Below are 19,170 nucleotides of genomic sequence, written 5' to 3' on the forward strand. Positions count from 1 at the left end.
AAGTGGCAGGTTTCCCCTCATGAAGGTGTCATTTCTCAACAACACTTTGTGGGCAAGGTGTTTTGAAGGGGATGGAAATTTTAGGAACCCCAAATTATACCATGTCTTTTAATCTCCTAATAGATGTTATATTTCCTTTGGTTGGTTAGTTAGTTAGTTAGTTGATATAAGAATAAGTTATTTCAGAATTAAGCACATGTAACTCATTTAATAGATGGTATGAGAGCCATACCCTAGTCGGAAGTGTGGGCATCACATGTAAAGATGCGTGTGTATGTAAGGGGATGGATTGTAGAGACCCAAAAGAGAGTCATGTAATCCATGGAATCTCACATCGCCTAGAAAAACATATGAAGATATACTTATAAGGAGTGAACTCCCTTTGATGTGCAGAAGCTATTTCCCCACTACTGTGTCCTTTGGAGGAAGAACAAAACTATGAAGCATACGAGCCCTAAAACGGACAATATTTACACACTGTTCACAGGACTTGTTGGAAGTGCTGAAATGCGCTTCTAAAAAAAAAAGTGTTTTTGGACGCGTTGCTTTTCATCCGTATTCAAATGGATACTTAGTTATCCCCTATAAAGGAGATCAAATAATGTCACAAGTTTTTAGTGACTTTCAACTATTAGAGCATCCACATCAGTGGATGCATAAATGTGCATAAATGTGCAAAATAAAAAAAAGTCTCTAATTTTACACATTTTGAGAAAAAAAACACCACATTAGTGGGTGTAAACTCATCTATAAAATGCAAGTTGCTACGGTACCGTGTAACTTTACACGGGTACTGTAGCATGTGGATTTAATTTATTAATAGTTTTTTCTCTCCTTTTTGTATTGACTCTCACCTCCCTCTATTTCTCATTTCATCACTCAGGCGCACAGCACTCCCTTTCTCTCATCTCATCAATCTGGCCTGCTCTAGCTTCCACCGATTGCCGAGGAGCAAGTCGAGTCCGTCGCCTACAAGATCGAGCAAGTCGAGTTGCCAGACGAGTCCGTCGCCTACAACACGAATGGAGTTCTCCGACGGAGAAACCTGAGGATTTGTTCTGAGCGTCGAGGAGCAACAATTAGGCCACCACGTTGACGAAGACAAAGACTTAGACGCTAGGGAGCAGCTCTCATATTCTCTCATCTCATCAATTTTTGGATTTTTTTGGTTTTTTTTTATTAGGTTTGTTTGTTTGTTTTTTTACTGGTTTTTTTTGGGATTCCGGTGTGATTGGAGGCCGGAGGCGTCGATCTTGAGAGAGATGGTGGCTGATAACGGTGGTTGTGCGGGTTGTGTTGAATTTTTTTGGCTGGGTTTTTTTTTTTTTATTTTTTTATTTTTTTATACTGGTTTTCTTTGGAATTCCGGTGTGAATGGAGGCAGGAGGTGTCGATGGTGGCTGATAACGGTGGCTGTGCCAGGTTGTGTTGGGTTTGTGAGAGAGATGAAAGTGGGAAGGAAATGAATATTTTATTTGAATAAATGTGTATAATAGATAAATTGGTATGAGTGTTTTGTAAGAGTGAATGTGTAAAATAGAAAAAGTAAGTTTTTTCGTGTAAAATAGAAGGAAATTTTGCATGAACTGATGCAAATGCTCTTAGAGACTCATTTACAACAATGCTGTGAAAATGAAAACATGTGCGTCAATTTTCATGAAAAAGAATATATGGCCAAATATTATAAAAAAAAAATGTCAAACATAAAGGAAAGGACAAAAAAAACCTAAGGGTCACATTTATCATATGCCTTTGATTTTTCTATTACAACCTTGAATTTTTCATTCCTTTTCCTGACCTGCAAAAACAAAATTCTATAGTAGTTACCAATCACAGCACAGCTTAAAAGCAACAGTACAACAATAATACAGCGTCGAAGAAAAATTTGGCCCACGAGAAAGAGTACCAGACCACAAAAAAACTTCTTTAAGGGCCTTCTTCCCAAGCAAAATAAATTTCAGATATGTAATTTACTCAAAATGTATTCCAGAAAAATAATAATAATAATCATTAAAGGATGAAAAAAAAACACACAAATATTTGTGATTTATAACACAGACCTTTGGCCTATACTAATTTACTATGCCCTTTCTAGGGCATTTTTTTTTAAATAAAAATTTAATATATAAAGAATTGCATTATCAAAAATAAATATAGACAATAGACAATAATAGCCCAAGTACATGAGTATTATACTGCCCAAAATTAAAATGTTACAAAACTCCACGAAAATATTAGAAAGCAATGGGGCTGATTCCCTCATCTGTTCATAATGCATTTGGCTCGGGTAGTGAGATGTTTTTGGTTTAGAATCACGTGAGAATTCTTATGGAATTAATTAAAAATCCTGGGGTCAAAGAAAGAAACTCCCTAGTCTCAAATATTTGAAAGTCATTTTCAAAAGATGAATTCTATTGAAAAGAACTGCACTGATTTATTTGTATATCTATCTCAAATTAATGGGAGAAAGGAAAAACAACAATGAAACTTGTAGAGAAAGAGAGAGTTATTTATAAGTCAGAAAAGGATGATATAGGTTGAGATCAAAACCTTTCTTTTTGATAGAAGCAATCAAGTCCTAAAATAAAAGAGCACATTTCTACTTGCAAATGAAATGCTTCCCATCAAATCAACTAAATTCCAACTTATGCATATTTCTTTGAGAATTACCTCAACCTGTGGGTTTTTGCCACGAAGCAATATATCCACACTCTTCTGTGTCTGCAGGGTGCAAGAGAAGTGATTTAAGATAAGTTAATGATGAAAATAATTATACAACTAAGTAGTACAAACTATTTATACATCTAATTCATCTTAGATTATCATCATCTTCACTATTTAATAAAAAAGGTAAAGCTCCTACCTCCTCCCCTCCCCATCTTTTCTTTCCAGGATAAATAATAAAAATTCTATTAAAATGAAGGGGAAGGCTAATGTAAATGATGGGAAAGGATCATAAAATCTACAAAAAAAAAAAAAAAAAAGGAATAAAGAGTAAGGCCAAGATCATCAAACCACTCAAGAATGACCTCAAAAACATTGATTTCAGCTTAGTAGCTCCAAACCATCAAATGTACAATTACTTCTTTTCCACCAAATTGCCCACATTAAGCAAAGAGGGACCAACATTTTGAGTAAAACTCCTGTACTTTCCAAAGCAAATCTTCCATCCAGATAACACATTGATCACCTTCTTTAGCATCATCCAATGGATTCCAAATTGTTCTTTGACAATACTCTCAATAAACACTATATATATATGGTCATTTGACTATTTATTTTTCAATTTATTGACTAATAATGACTCTTTCTCTTTCTCTTAAGAAAAGAGTTCGTATTTATTATAAACAATATATTTCATTCCATTTTGCACTTAAAAGATATGATATCCTAACCATCACAAGTCCCATTTAGGAATGTATCAGCCGTTCAAAAGTACAAACCATGTTGTATCCTAATTTATAGTGCCTTAACAAAATGAACTATCCAAGAATAAATTTTTTTATTAAAAAAAAAAATAGTGAAAGATGGAAAAGGAAAAATAATCTTGTGAAGAACAAAAATTTAGGCACTCTGCTAAGCTAGTATCATTGATTGAAGAGGAGAAAACATCTCCTGATAGGTAATGCCTGTCCAATTTCTGTCCAATCCATTTATTCACAATCATAAAAGTTGAAGAGAATGCAATAAAAGAGTCTAGAGGTTACTTTCACCAATTGAATCAACCTCTGAATTAGATCTACTAAGTTGGAACTGCTAATAAAACAAAAGCACATATATCTAAAATAGAGTACCATATAATAAAGTTGTTTCCTACAAATTGTGATTGTGCTAAGTGGATGTCGTTTCCTTTTTTCTTTATATATTACATATATATATTTTTTAATTTTTTCTCCTTTTACCTGTTGATTTTATACACTGTCACTGATTGCAAACTTTCAAGGACAAAAATAATAAAATTGGAATTTAAAAGACAAATTATAATCACTTTAAATTTAGAAGGTGTAAAATGGATTTTAGCAAAAAATTTATAATAAAATTAAGGGCATATTATACCAACATCCCTTAAGGTTTCACAAAACGAAAATCACCCAAATGTTTCAAAAAATGGCATTCCCCCTTGAGATTTGTATATATACATCAAATAAGTCCTTGCCTTCTCATATTGTTATTTTCCTACGGGAATATTATATTTAACAAAAAAAAAATTAAAATCGAAACTAAAGATGAAATAACATTCCCCCTTTGTAAATGAGTACGAATCCTTTTTTAAAAAGGAATATTCTGTAAGGAAGTCATGGTAAGAGGGGGTTTAGACTTATCCGTTGCATTTACAAAAACAAAAATACTTCGTGATAAATGTCAATCAACATACCTGGTGTGTAACCCAATAGTGCCTGTCTCTCATCTCAATCAAGAAATGAAACGCTGGAGGAGCTTGCCTTTCTAGAACAATTTTCTGAGAATTTCTAGTTCGGGCTTCACCATCACCTAAAGTAACAGTCTCTACTCCCCCAACCTAAAAAAGCAAAGGCAACAAACATGGAAAATTGATCCAACATTCATGTACTGAGTTGCAAATTCATTCATAAACAAATCCATTTTTATTTTATTTATATTTCCAAACTTTTATATACTTAAAATAAATTTTGACTTATAATTATTAAGGGGATCTGCTTGAACATGAGCTTTGCCAAAATTTAATTTTTTTGGTCCCTTCTAAGGGCTCAATTGCAAACAAAGTCCCATAAGGGAACATTAAGAACACATGAAACAAGGTCATTATCAAACTCGTACACAAAATTATAACTATTTATCACTATTGTTACTAATGTCAATATGTGGGAGAAAAAAGCAAGTTGAGATTTAGAAAATTTATTTTTTGCCTTGGCAGCCTTTCAGGAATGTGTTAAATATTAGTGATAAAGTATGTCTTGAAATTATTAAGAATAGAAACTGATGCATGCATTCAGAATATAAGTTGGTGTAGAGGGAACAAAACTTAGATCCACAAACCAGGTCAGAGAGAATAGGATTCTTTATTATATTCTCAAGCCGCTGTCCATGAGCAGTACCAATAAGCATGACGCCTCTCTCAGCAATTGAGCGACATGCATGAGCTTCAGCTTCAGTGCCAATCTCATCAACCATGATTACCTCAGGCATGTGATTCTCTACAGCCTCAATCATGACTGCATGTTGCATGGATGAATCTGGTACCTGCATTCTTCGTGCACCTCCTATTGCTGAATGTGGAATATTCCCATCACCTCCTATTTCATTGCTTGTATCAACAATCACCTACTCCAATTAAGTACACTTTGAAATTCTGATGAAGTTCAGCTTAAAATTATCAGAATGTTTGTATATGTGATGTGTGTGTGTGTGTGTGTGTGTGTGTGTGTAGAGAGAGAGAGAGAGAGAGAGAGAGAGAGAGAGAGATGCCCCACTGCAACTGAACGCACCACTCTTTTGTGAAATTCATCAGCCAAGACACGGGCGATCTCTCGCATAACAGTAGTCTTGCCAACCCCAGGCCTTTAAGAATTTGGGGAAAAAAAAAATCACAAATTCAAAACATATTAGTTAAGGTGAATCTTAAATATTCTGTTTAGGGAGTGAGTCATGAGAATGGGTGAGTACTTTTACTAAATTTAACACATTTCATTCAAATGTTTTATCAAATTACAATTCCTACATTGACAATAATTGACGCCAGAAGGCATTGACAATAAAAGATAGCATTAAGTACACTACATGGTTGCTAAAGTTTAGCCCATGGGCAATTTTAGTCCTGGAGTTTAAAGTGATCATTGTTAGTCCCTTAGACTATGTGGTCAAACTAAAAATTGATATGTTATCACTTTATTAGACATATTATGTACTAAAAGCGACCACTTTAAGTTAGGAACTAAAATCAATCACTTTGTTTAGGGACTAAAATTGATCACTTTAAGTTTGATATGGACTAAAAGCAATCATTTTAAATTTCAGGGACATTTTAATCGCTCATGGGCTAAAGTATTGGGACAAACAATGTATTTTAGCCTAAAAGATAAACATAAAGTCTTTTTTGAAAATCCAAAAAATGATGAACATGTTGCATAATAAATCATTTATTTTATTCAGTTTTCATCCATTAAAAAAAAAAAAAAAAAAACTCATTTCAGTTTGGCATTAGGACATGGAGTGATTTCATTTATATAGAATGCCCTAAATCCCAATGTCCTAATCTTAAGGCTGTATCATAATAAGTAACCAGAAAGGATTGGCCTTATAATTTATGTTAGTCTCACTTAGCATACATACTTTCCAACAAATAAAATGCTCTTCCCATACTGAAGCAGGTCATAAATCATGTCAACATGTCCACTGACTGCTCTACCAACTCTGCAAGTCAAACCAACTATCATCCCTTTCGTACTCCTGATTGCAGATATCCTATGCAAGGTACCTTCAATGCCAGCTCTATTGTCCCCACCAAACTCTCCAACAGCATTTTGAGCATGCTCCAACTCTTTCATTGACACCTAGTTAATAACACATTGAGTAGCTCAGTAAATCTAACCTAAATTCTTTTCACTGACTTTAATAATTTATTCTGTCTTTTGAATAGAAAAGAAGGAAAAACAAGAATTGGATAAAATTCACCATCACCCTCCAAATCAAAATATATTCAACCAAACCACTAGTGGGTTTTTTTTGGCGAAAACCACATTTTTGTCCTTATATTTTCACGTGATTCCCACTTTGGTCCCTATCTTTTATTTTCACCGCTTTTAGTCCATATTTAGAAAAACGCTATCCATTTTAGTCCTTTCCGTTAGTGCACTAATGGCAAAGTCCTATGTGGCAAAAGGAACTACTAAAGTAATAATAAAAATTTTTATTTTGGCATTAAAAAACGCCACGTCAGCATCTAAATTAAAAATTAAATTATTAATTTTAACTAAATAAAAAAATTAAAAACAGAAATAAAAACAAAAAATTACATTAATTGAGATCTAAGTGTGTCTTGAACAAGAACACAAACTCAGATCTAAGAACACAATTAAAATCCATAAATCACAAACCTAGAAACACAAACACAAACCTAGCAACAGATCTTCCTTGTCAACCAAACACAAAAGCAATAAACACAAACCCAGCAACTTATTTTTCTTGTCAACCAAACACAAAAACAACAAACACAAACCCAACCTACCATTTTACAGTCTCACCATCACAAATTCTCAAGTATCACTCTCAAAAGAAGTTGATTTTAGTTCTAAGCCATAGTCAAAGTCTTTTTTCCATTAACTAAGTCGGTCTCTACAAAATCATAGCACTGAAATGTGAACCAACAAATCACAAATCAAATTTCTATAAAATAACAGAATAATTAAGCTAAACAAAATTACTTTACTGGGAACCAAATTCAAAATCAAAATTAACCCTAACAAACGAACACACAAACACAAAGAAAAATGACACTTGATTATTACCTTTAAGAAAATCGTCTTCTGAGGAGAAATCTTCAATGTCATCGTCAATGGCATAAGGCGACGGCGTTTTGGTGGTCGGGGTGGTGGTGGGACCTCGCCTAAGGCGCTTGAGGATTCGGGGCGGTTCAGGCTGGGATTCAAGATCCGAATCCATGACCTCAGGTCCGAAATCTTCGTCATGGGGAGCCGGTGTTTGGGTCGGGTGTTTGTCCGGAGCTATTTGGGGCTCCGAATCGAGACCCAAATTGAGTCCTACAGAGAATGAGGGAGGTTCATATCCAGCCATGAAAGAAACAGGAAGAAGAGCTCAGTTTTGAATTTGGGGAAAATTATTTTGGAAAGCTCAGAGGGAAAAATCTTGTTAAAAAAAAAAATTCATGTATGCCCAGTCTTTCATGAGATCCATTTCTCACTATACGTTTAATAGGTTTGTGTTTGTATTCTTACTAATGTTTGGGCTTGTGTTTGGTTGACAAGAAAGATCAATTGCTGGGGTTGTGTTCGTTGCTTTTGTGTTTGGTTGACAAGGAAGATCTATTGCTGGGTTTATGTTTGTGTTTCTAGGTTTGTGATTTTTGGATTTTAATTTTGTGTTCTTAGATCTAGGTTTGTGTTCTTGTTGTTCTTGTTCAAGACACACTTAGATCTCATTAATGTAATTTTTTGTTTTTATTTCTGTTTTTAATTTTTTTTTATTTAGTTAAAATTAATAAATTGATTTTTTTTAATTTAGATGTTGAGGTGGTATTTTTTAATACCAAAATAAAATTTATTATTATTATTTTAATAGTTTCATCCACCACATAGGATTTTGCCATTAGGGCACTGACGGAAAGGACTAAAATGGATGGTTTTTTTTCTAAATATGGACTAAAAGAGGTGAAAATAAAAGATAGGAACTAAAGGGGAAATCACATGAAAATATAAGGACTAAAACGTGATTTTTGCCTTTTTTTTTTTTTTTTACCCCTCTTGTGCTTTTGTAAATCTCTCTTAGTACGGCCCTTATGATGTATTCATGATAACAAGTTCTATCTGAAATGTCAAGTGGCACTTTTTGTCAAGTGGCACTTTTTGTCAGATTTTACGTATCAAATACAAATTTAAATGCCACTGAAAAAGGGGAAAATTCTTTGAATAAATTTGTTCAAGCCATAACCAAAAACCATTATGTTTGCCATCACACTTGCAGCTCCACCGTTTCATGCTCCACCTTCATTGACAGAATTTCCAATCCTCAAGCAGAATTTTTTAACAAATCAAAAGGACAAAAGGATTTGATAGATCAAAGTCTCTACCTAAAGGAGTATGATCAATAATTCTAATCCGAAAACAACAACAACAACAACAAAACTCTACTCCCAAAATTTTAGGGAGGGGGGAAAAGTAAGTTTGTGTGGGGCTGTTGCTTTAAGAGACTTGTATCCAGATCTGTTTTTGATTGCTGAAGGTAAGTTGCATCTATCAATTCTTACTTGGTTTTTACTGAAGAGGGGAACGATCGATCTTGGTATCAAATAACCCCTGCAGATGACGGGAGGATAGCTTGGTTTGAAACTTACACAATGTAGAAAGTTTGATATTCATTCTTCTTATGAGGCTTTGAGAGGGCCTAATGAGATTTCAGTCCCTTGGAGAAGTATATGGCATAGCAAACTCCCAAAATAGTTGCTTACCTTGTTTGGATACAATCTAAACTATGAAACTTTGTCTGAGGTTTGTGTGGTTACCTTCTCTGAGGTTTAATACTGAGTAAATCCTATGCGTGATGCCAGGAAGAAGTTTATTTATTTATTTTACTTCTTCAGCCTTAAATTTCAAGCAACTTAAAATCTCCCAACCACATATTGTTTTGCCACATTTAAAACCTTAAATTCTAAAAATTTTAAACAATAAACCACACATCCATCAAATAGCCTAAATAACTCTCTTTTTTGATAGATAATAAAAACTTATTGATAAGAAAAGTACAATGAGTTTATGATAGTACACTACAAAAAAGCAGATACAAACAGATTAAAGGGAAAGGCTAAGAGAATTAATGAAATCAAGCAAATAAGTACAATACGTAAAACTCCATATAAGAGACCACTCAAACAAAGTCCTAATTAGTAAAGACTTCAAAAGGTTCACAATTCTTTCAGTGTCCTCAAACGTTCGGGCATTGTGTTCCTTCCAAGTTAACCATATAAGACATGCTAGCACCATATTCCAAACATTGGAAGAATGAATGCCCAACCAATTCCACCATGTAGAAAGTAGTAAGACTACTGTCTTCGGCATCACCCAATGAACCCCAAACAAGTAGAAGACTTCACTTCACAATGTATGGACAAACTTGCAATGTAGTAATAAATGATCCACGGTTTCCTCCTCACACCGACATAGGCAACACTAATTAACAAGAGACAAGTTCTTCTTAACAAGGTTATTTAGTGTGAGAATCCCACCCCTAGCAGCTGTCCATAAGAAAAAAGATACCGTTCTAGGGACCTTAACCTATGAAGCACAGGTGCGTTTCCGGATTTGGGTGTGGGTGCGGGTGCGGGACTCGGCAATTTTTGAAAAAGTAGGGTGCGGGTGCGGGTGCGGGTGTGGTGGGATGTGGCGATTAAAAAATTATTAAAAATATTTTTATCTCTAAAAATAAGATTCTGTGCTTGTGCTAGTGGCTTCGTTGCAAATTTAATAATTTCAATTTAACCTACAAATAATTTAACAAATATATAATAACTAAAGAAACAATCAAACCCAAGTCACAACTCACAATATTTTAGGCAGCTTATATAAAAAAAATTTAAATTTTTTTTATTCTCCACGGGTAGCTTGTATAATAACTAAAGAAACAATCAAAAATTTTTTATTCTCAACATTACAGGCAACTGAGAAATGAGAATGAGAGCTTTAATACTTGAGTTGAGAGTTGGGTCAGTGAGCTTGAGAGTTGAAACCGAGTTTTGATTCTCCACGAGTTCTGGGATTTAAGACCGAGATAGTGAGAGTGTCAGACTTGAAGTTGTTTTAGCTTAGAGGGTGAGTATGTGGAGACGGAGTGAGAGTAGAGAGTTGAGACAGTGAGACCAAGAGGCGAGAGGGAGAGCTGAGACTGAGAGTAGAGAGGCGGAGAGTGTATAGAGATTAGAGAGTGTATTTTCTGTGTTAGAGAGTTAGGTTTTAAACTGGCTTGAACCAGTGCGTTTCACACCTCTTTTTTTTTTTAGCTTGAACTTTGCCTGTATCGCCGGCCTGACTCGGAAGCGGTTTCTGCCGATACGACCCGATTCGGCTCGAATTGGCGCGAGTTGGGAAAAAAAAAAACAATGGACGCTTCACGAACGAGCAGGCAGCGGCGTCTCTCGCGTGTCGCCGCGTCGGACGCGGGTGCGGCGGCCATTTTGCCGCGTCCGTGCATCCCATATTTAACGCTCCAAATGCATTGCCAAGGGAAAAAAAAACTGACGGAGCTTTCCATAATGATTTATAAAAAGAACGCACACCAAAGACACCACTACAATTCAATTGCCAAACCATGGTTCTATCACCCCCATTAGGTGCAATGTCAACCATATCAAAAATCCTAGCTTCTTTATCCACAACACAAGCAAACAATTCTGGATACAATTCATTCAAAGGGGTAGAACTACTCCAAGGATTGTGCCAGAATCGAATACGAAAACCTTCTCCCACCGCATACAACACATGACCAAAGAAACTCTCCGCCCCCTTCCTAAAGTTCTTCCACATCCCATAGCCATGCGTTCCTCTAACAACTCTAGTGCACTAGCCACCACTACCTTCCCCATATTTGGAGGCTATGACCTAACGCCATAAGTGTGTGGCCTCCTTCCCAAAGCACCAAAACCACTTCCCTAGTAAAGCTTGATTAAACAACCCAATCCTCTAGATCCCCAAATCACCTGCCTCCACCGGCCACACAACCTTTTCCCAAGCAACAAGAGAATACTTAAATACATCAGTAGATCTCCCCCATAGGAAATTCCTCTGGATCCTCTCTAATCTGTCTGCCACATGTTGTAGAATAGTAAACAAAGATAAATAATAAGTGAGAAGGCTTGATAAAGTACTCTTCAATAGAGTAAGCCTACCCCGTTTTGACAAATATAACCGCTTCCAACCTAAGAGCTTTTTCTCCATCCTTTCTATAATAGGGTTCCAAATCGAAGAATCCTTATAATGAGCCCCCAAAGGCATACCCAAGTAAGTCATGGGCAAACAACCAACCTTACAACATAAAATGCGGGCCAAAACATCCAAATTCCCAACCTCACCAGCTGGCACAATCTCACTCTTACCAACATTTACTTTCAAGCCTGTGATAACTTCAAAGAAGATCAAAACCATATGAATATATAATAATTGGTCCTTGGAAGCGTCACAAAAAAGAATAGTACCATCTGCAAACAAAAGATGAGAAATGTGCAAACCTCCTCCCACAATGGGGCTTGCTTGGAAACTGCTAAGAAAGCCTCCCATCATCTGTCTTCTTCAACAACCTACTCAACACCACCATCACCAACAAGAACAAAAGTGGAGATAAGGGATCCCCTTGACAAACACCACGAGAATTACCAAAGAACCCAACTGGAGACCCATTGATAAGCACTGAAGCGAACTGTAGAAATACACGCCTTCAGCCATCTCTCCCACTTCTCCCCAAAACCCATCCTCTCTATAAGATAAAACAAGGCCCTCCAGTTCACATGATCATAAGTTTTCTCAATATCCAATTTAAAAATTACACCTGGATTTCCACTCTTTAGTCTACTATCTAGGCATTAGTTTGCACTAAGAACGAAATCAAGAATCTGTCTTCCCCTAACAAAGGAGTTTTGGGAGTTGGAAATTAGTTTATCTAATACTAATCAAAGTCTATGTGCCAACACCTTTGACAAAAGCTTATACAAGCTACCCACAAGGCTAATAGGGCGGGAGTCTCTAATATTAACCGCATTAGTCTTCTTCAGTATCAAACACAAAAAGGTGGCATTGAGAGATTTGTCAAAAATACATTTTTTATGGAAGTCTGCAAAGAAAGCCAAAATATTCCTCTCAAGCACACACCAACATCTTTGGAAGAAGGCCATGGTAAAAACCATCAGGGCCAGGAGCCTTATCACCCTCAGCTTCTCGAAGAGCTGCAATGATCTCCTCCTTCTCAAACTCCCTTTCTAGGGAAAGCTGATCAATTTCATCCAAATTTGCAAACTCTAAGCCATCAACACTGGGCCTCCAAGATTCCAATTCTTGATATAAAGACTCAAAAAAACCCACCACTTGATCTTGAATTTCTGACTCGCCTCATACAAAATACCATCAACTTCCACACCCCTCATAGTATTAGCTCATCTATGAGAATTGGCAAGCCTATGAAAAAATCTAGTATTATTATCCCCTTCTTTTAAAAAAAGAGCTTTCCATTTTTGCCTCGAAGAAACCTCTTCCAAGAAAGCTAATTCCTTAATTTCAGCCCTGACTTCAGTTCTTCTTGTTTTATCTGCCAAAGACAAAGATTGCTCCCCTTCTTTCAAATCATGATCCGAGAGTTCAAAAAACAAACATTTTTTCCTAAAAGACACATCCCCAAAAACATGTTTATTCCAATGCTTCAAATCTCCCTTAAGAGCCTTGAATTTACAGGCTAGAACATAACTAGGAGGCCCCACAAAATGATATCCATTCCACCACTCCCGAACTCGATCCACAAAACCCTCAACTTTGAGCCACATATTCTCAAATTTAAAAGAGCTCTTCCTCCTTGACATACCACCTGCCTCCACAAGAAGAGGACAGTGATCCAAAATCACACGAGGAAGAGGCCTTTGAGTCCCATCGAAGAAGTGATCCTTTCAATCAGCGGACACCAAAACTCTATCAATTCTAGACATAGAAAGGTTCTCAGATTCATGAAACCATGTATACTCACCCCCCACCAAAGGCAGATCAACCAAAAATGCCTCTCAATAAAATCTGAGAATTTGAACATGGTTGGACTAAAAGACGTACAACCAAGACGCTTTGCTAGATATTTGATGATATTGAAGTCACTAAAGACACACCAAGCCGAGCTCCACCTCGCTCTTACACTATCAAGTTCAGTCCGTAGAGCATCCCTAAGCCCAACAACAGTAGGACCATACACCCCCATACAAATCCAAACAAACCCATCTTCCACACCCTTCAACACAATAGAAACAGAAATGCAGCCAACCACACAGTCAATTTTTTCATACACTTGTTTGTCCCAAATCAGAAGAACTCCCCCTGCTGTGTGAATGGCATCCAAAGCTACCCAATCAACAAAAGGGCTGCCCCAAAGGCTTTTCACAACAAAAGAGTTAGCACAGTCCAGTTTTGTTTCTTGAAAACACACAACATCACATTTCCACTCCTTGAGTAAATTCTTCACAGTATCCCTCTTTTGAGGATTGTTTAATGCTCTCACATTCCAAGATAGGATTTTCAAATTCATGGACAACGATCTGAGCCCACCCTGACGGAAATCACATCCCCTATAGTTCGTCGACCAAATTGTCCATCGTAACTAACAGTATAAACTAAATTCTTCAACTCTCTCATACCTTTTTTACTTTTAGAAACAGTGCAACGAAGACTACCTGTAGTAGCTTAATTTTCCCAAACTTCTTCAAGCTTTTGAAAGAAAGCAATGCACTGCCCCTCACAAGAATCTATAGGAAAGCCTACAAATTTACCAAATCCCTTTACCTTCCTTTTCACCCACACTGATGGTTCCAGATTATCATCCACGAGAAAGTCATCCATTGCTCTCTCCTCTATTACCATATCAAGACCTCCGTAAGGAGCCCACTTAGCCAAAGGTACAAAATCCAAAGCATTTCTGTCCTCCTCATCCTTACCTAAGTCAGTGGAGTTGTCCCAATCCAACATCAGCATGTCATCCTCTTTGGAATCAGAACCTAGCTCATAGAGAGGAGAGAAACGATTTTGAACCAGCAGCCTGTGATTGTGATTCATATTGGAGAACTCATAACCCAATAGAGGCTGCAAAACCGTCTTTGGTGAAGCAACTGGCTTGGCAAAGTCAGACTGACCATTGGACAGCCCATCGGGAAGCCCATCTAGGTTTGGAACATCCCCAGAGAATAGACAATTTGCCGCTGGACCATCGGCAACAATTGCAGCGTTTCCAATACAACCAAACACAGCCCCACTAATTTGAGAGCCCACCAAATGACCACCGTCAGCCCCCATCACTTCAACATACCCATCGGTCCTTTTAAGGTCCACACCAATCTCGTTGGTGCTCGGCACTCCCATCAGAGGCTTCACGGGTGACGCAAGGGAAATCGACCCTTTGCTGGTTTGAGGCCCTACCGAGGAAACACCGCCTTTCACAATCTCATCCATGCACCCATCAGACCTCAGGGGTATGCCACCCATCTTGCCGGTGTTCAGAGGCACCGTCAAAATCTTCTCGGCTGAACCATGGGACCCTGACCCTTCTCTCACCTCCCATGACCTTTGTTTAGTCAACTTCACCAAGTTTTGAATGAATTCATTTTGGGCTTTAATGGGTTCGGCCCAAGTTGCTTGGTCATTTACAGCCACAGGCTCTAACAAAACTGGGCCCAATTTTGTTGCTTCTTTTGGATGGACGAATTTACTCCATTTGACCTTACGTTGGATAGCCCCGTCAAAAGCAATAGTAACTTTTAAAGAGAAATGGGCCTGAGTCCATTTAGCAGAAGGGTCACACAAAGGCCTGCTATATTTGAGAAGAGTTGGATTATTTGATTTTTGAAAAAAGTCAAATCCCCCAAATCTCTCTTGATTTATAGTCTCAGAAATATTTGGCAACTTAGAGTCCGTTTGGATAGAACTTATTTTGCTGAAACTGAAAACTGAAAACTGAAAACACTGTAGCAAAATAATTTTTAAATGTGTGAATAGTACCGTGAGACCCATTTTTAATGAAAAGGTTGCTGAAAAGTAAAATTTGTGGGACCCATGAACAGTGCACAAATGCACTGTTCATGGCTGAAAAGTCAAACCTTGCGGCTGGGTTAAAAAAAAAAAAGAAAAGAAAAAAAAAAGAAGAAGCAAAACGCGGACGTGGACGCAGAAACTTGGATCCAAACGCCCTCTTATTCTCCTGACATAACTCCCTTCCTAATATCACGTCCCCATTAATATTTTTCCCAACATGGTTCCTTGAATTTTCGGTGGATTTCTCATGCCCTCCACCGCCAGCAGCCACCTCCTTCCCCAGCCTGGAAGCTGATTTTCCCAAGAAAAAAACACGTAGCTTTGTTTCAAGAAAAGCCCAACCTCCCCGTTCATCCCTTCTGGTACACGCAAGCAACCACATCTTGCTCCATTATGGTACTCAAATATCTCCACAAAAAGGCCGCCTTTATTCAACCTACTAGAAAACTCCAAAATTTTATGATACTCGTGAAACCGTTTAAAAAAGTACTTCTTGCTAAAGTCCCACCAGCACAACTCTACCAAACAGGCCATGATCCAATCCAAACCCAATCTACCAACTCGGATTGAACCTTGATGTTTCCCCCGTTTTTCAGTAATGGAGCAGGAATCCATACACTCCCCCATCAAAAGCCAAGAGAAATGACTTTGAGTCAATATGAAAAGAAAATGATTTCTTACCCTCAGACCCCCCCTGGTATAGAAGACTTGGCCAGCGAAGAAATTGGCTTGGGAGGGGGTTTAGGTGGGTGCTGTATAGGCTTGGGGTTCAATTCTCTTAAGGGTAAGGAGGGCTGGGGTGGAGTATGTTGAGAAATGTACTGGCCAAACTGACTTGGCCAGTAGAAAGATTGTGGGAAAGAGCAAGGATTTGGAGGGTAAAAGTGTTGCAGGTTGGGGAAAAAAGGGGGAACAAAGGGTAGGATTGGATATGTCAATGATGGAGGATGGGGTGGGATGGAAGGAGGGAAAGGTGGTAGTGGTTGTGGTGGAGGCAGGGTGGGGGGTGGAGGATTAGTCATCCAGGGCCTAAATAACTCAAACAGCCAAAGTATTGTTCACATTTCTGGAACAACAACCTATAACTTAGATTTATCTTTTGTTTCCCTAAATTCTACTATTCCTTTCAACCATTAGAAACCCTAAGTTTCTTCCTATTTTCAGGCCTTTTTTTTTTTTTTCCAACCAAACCCCAACCATAATTTTTCAAAATCCAAACTGTCAAAAATTCCAAATCTGATTTGGTTCATTTCCTTTGTCCTACATCCCATAGACAATGCATGAATGGCTTCCAAATGTGTTCATGAAAAAAAATGGGGGTAAAAAAGTAAGGACAGTCCTAGTAAATGTGGATGCATATAATCCCATCTTAAATTTCCATTAGAGCATATTTACAACACTGCTGGAAGGATTTAATGGAGTATTTTAAAAGGCCTGAGGGATGTGATAAAAATTAACAAATAAGTTAAGGGTATGAATAAAACTGACCTAAAGTTCAAAGGGTTTGCAAATAATTAAACCAAACTTTTTAGGTCATATAGGTATTGCAAATCCGGAACCATTAATCAACTATAAGAAATATAGAAAAAAAAAATGCGTTGCAAGAAGGAAGAAGAATTATACATTTCCCTAAGGTTGCATTTGGATACTTGAATTTGGATTTGAATTTTATAGCTATGGATTTGATATGCCTTAATTCCAAATCTATAAATATTAAAGTATGTCTTATAGACTTCTAAAATTCTATGGGTTTACAAGTTATTTCAAATTCAAGGATTTTAAGGTTTGATATCATTTGTGTGCCCAAATCCTGCCATCCAAATACATCATAAGAAAAAAAAATTCTAACCTTGAACACTTAATGCATGCATTTACCTTAGTGTTCCTCAGATAATGCCTTCCAAATTCACCAAGATAGCGTGCTTCTGGATAACAGCCTAGATCCAATATAACCTGCTGACATTGCAGTACATAAGCATTACTATATTTCATGAAGTAAAAGTAAGCCTACATAAGCATCATATTATGTAAAGAAATGGTCCCATGTTTACGGCCATACTGAGTTCAGTCTATCATAGATTTAATCAATTCTATCTTTTAGATCGTAATTCTTCATGACAACCTACACCTACGCCTACAACTTGTGTCCATGAGGTAGTTCCTCTTGTTTGATAATTACTTATTAAAAATAAAAATATAAGCATAAGTAGAAACCATATAAAAGCCAAGAGCCTTGTGGCTTAGTGGCAGTGCCCGGTTCTTTCTTTGGGGAAAACCTAGGTTTGAATACCCTCATCCCCACTAGTTGCAAGAAAAATAAATAAATAAAAACTGTATAGAAGAAAGAAGAAGAATAAATTCCACAGAGATAAAAGAATAGTCACCTCTAAAAGTTGAGCTATCATGGGTTCATTTAGGAGATTGTCGCGCAAATCACATGGAAGAATCTGTTGAGACAATAACAAATTGATATTGATTCATTTCAGAAAGCAAATCAAAAGTCCAAGTAGTAAGGAAATAGCCCCCCAAAAAAAAAAAATCATAAAAAAGAGACCGGACAATAATTCAATCTAACTCCTGCATTAAACATACATACAAAATGGAATATTTACCATCAAGTAAAACATTAAATGCTATAATGAACAGTGTCAATAGAAAAGAAATTTCTGACTTGCATGAAAAGAATAAGTAATGTGGAATAAGGGGCCTTAATATGTTCCCTGAATTTTCAATGTAGAGCCAGTTGTAGAAAACTCTTCACAGGCTCCCATTCCTACTTCACAATGAGAGTAAGCAATTTGCACCAAATTGTCTCTCTCTGACCTAGTCCAATCATTTCCCAACCAACCCTTTTGCACCTGAAATTTACACCCAGCAAGCAGTTGCTACAATAATACTATATTTTAGAGAAATGTTCAATGTGTTTTCAATTTGGCATTAAAACAAACAGAGTCGACAAATCAAAGATGGTCACTAGTTAATAAAAGGGTTTAGAATCCCCAAGGGGATAAGGGCAATGGAACAGAATGGAGAAACAAACTACAATTGATTAGAAAAAGAACAGTATTTCCTTCCCTTAAAAAAAGAAAAAAGAAGATGGTGATTGAATTGATGATAAGACGTGTGTGTACATAATTAACTTAACACATGAAATGACATGGGAAAGAAAGTCAATTGAGTTTAGTTACCCGCAAGAGAGCGTCGAGATCGTCCTGCACCACTATATGAGAATCAGATTGAGATTGTGTTGGTGCTGCACCTACAACACCCATTCCGGCCACACCCAATTGCTGCAATTGAAGACCAGAAAGTGCAACTGAATTCCGCCAACGCCTCATTTTCATTTTCCTACTCATGATGATATTGATATCGATGATGAGTGGGTTCAAGTTCAAGTTCAATAATGGTTTAGCCGAGGTCGAGGCCGACAGCAATATTATTGCACTTGAACTCCAACTCATTTTGCTTCTGCCTCAGTTTTTTCACTCTGTGCCTGTGCCTGATAACTTCATCAGGTAAGCCAGGCTTAGTCAGGATTGGGCTTTCGGCTCTTATTAATTTCTATTCTAATTGATAAGTGGGCCTGATGGGGTTGGTTGAGTGTGAGAGTCTTGACCCAGGACTACCGGACCGGATGTCTCATGTAATGTGGATCGCATCTATGGGGGCTTGTGTTAAACTCTAGACTCTAGAGGGTCAT

General features: G+C 37.2%; 1 protein-coding gene across 4 annotated transcripts; it reads right to left on the minus strand.

Annotated features, from left to right (window-relative positions):
- Positions 1-1,627: 1,627 nt before the first annotated feature.
- On the minus strand, positions 1,628-19,129 carry LOC142618660 (uncharacterized protein ycf45). Of its 4 annotated transcripts, none has more exons than XM_075791633.1 (10): positions 18,659-19,093; positions 17,855-17,917; positions 17,346-17,423; positions 7,485-7,736; positions 6,310-6,530; positions 5,466-5,538; positions 5,017-5,301; positions 4,376-4,519; positions 2,671-2,721; positions 1,628-1,798 (listed from the first exon to the last, which is right to left on the minus strand). In XM_075791633.1, exons 4-10 carry the CDS (start codon positions 7,662-7,664, stop codon positions 1,727-1,729), a joined length of 1,026 nt encoding a protein of 341 aa, XP_075647748.1. In that variant the 5' UTR covers positions 7,665-7,736; positions 17,346-17,423; positions 17,855-17,917; positions 18,659-19,093; the 3' UTR covers positions 1,628-1,726. The 4 variants fall into 4 exon arrangements, with proteins under 4 accessions (XP_075647748.1, XP_075647747.1, XP_075647745.1 ...); XM_075791632.1 differs by having other exon boundaries at positions 5,451-5,538; XM_075791630.1 differs by lacking the exon at positions 7,485-7,736 and having other exon boundaries at positions 18,659-19,129.
- Positions 19,130-19,170: the final 41 nt, after the last annotated feature.

The sequence above is a fragment of the Castanea sativa genome, chromosome 12 (genome assembly GCF_040712315.1).
Source record: "Castanea sativa cultivar Marrone di Chiusa Pesio chromosome 12, ASM4071231v1".
Taxonomy (NCBI): Eukaryota; Viridiplantae; Streptophyta; class Magnoliopsida; order Fagales; family Fagaceae; genus Castanea; species Castanea sativa.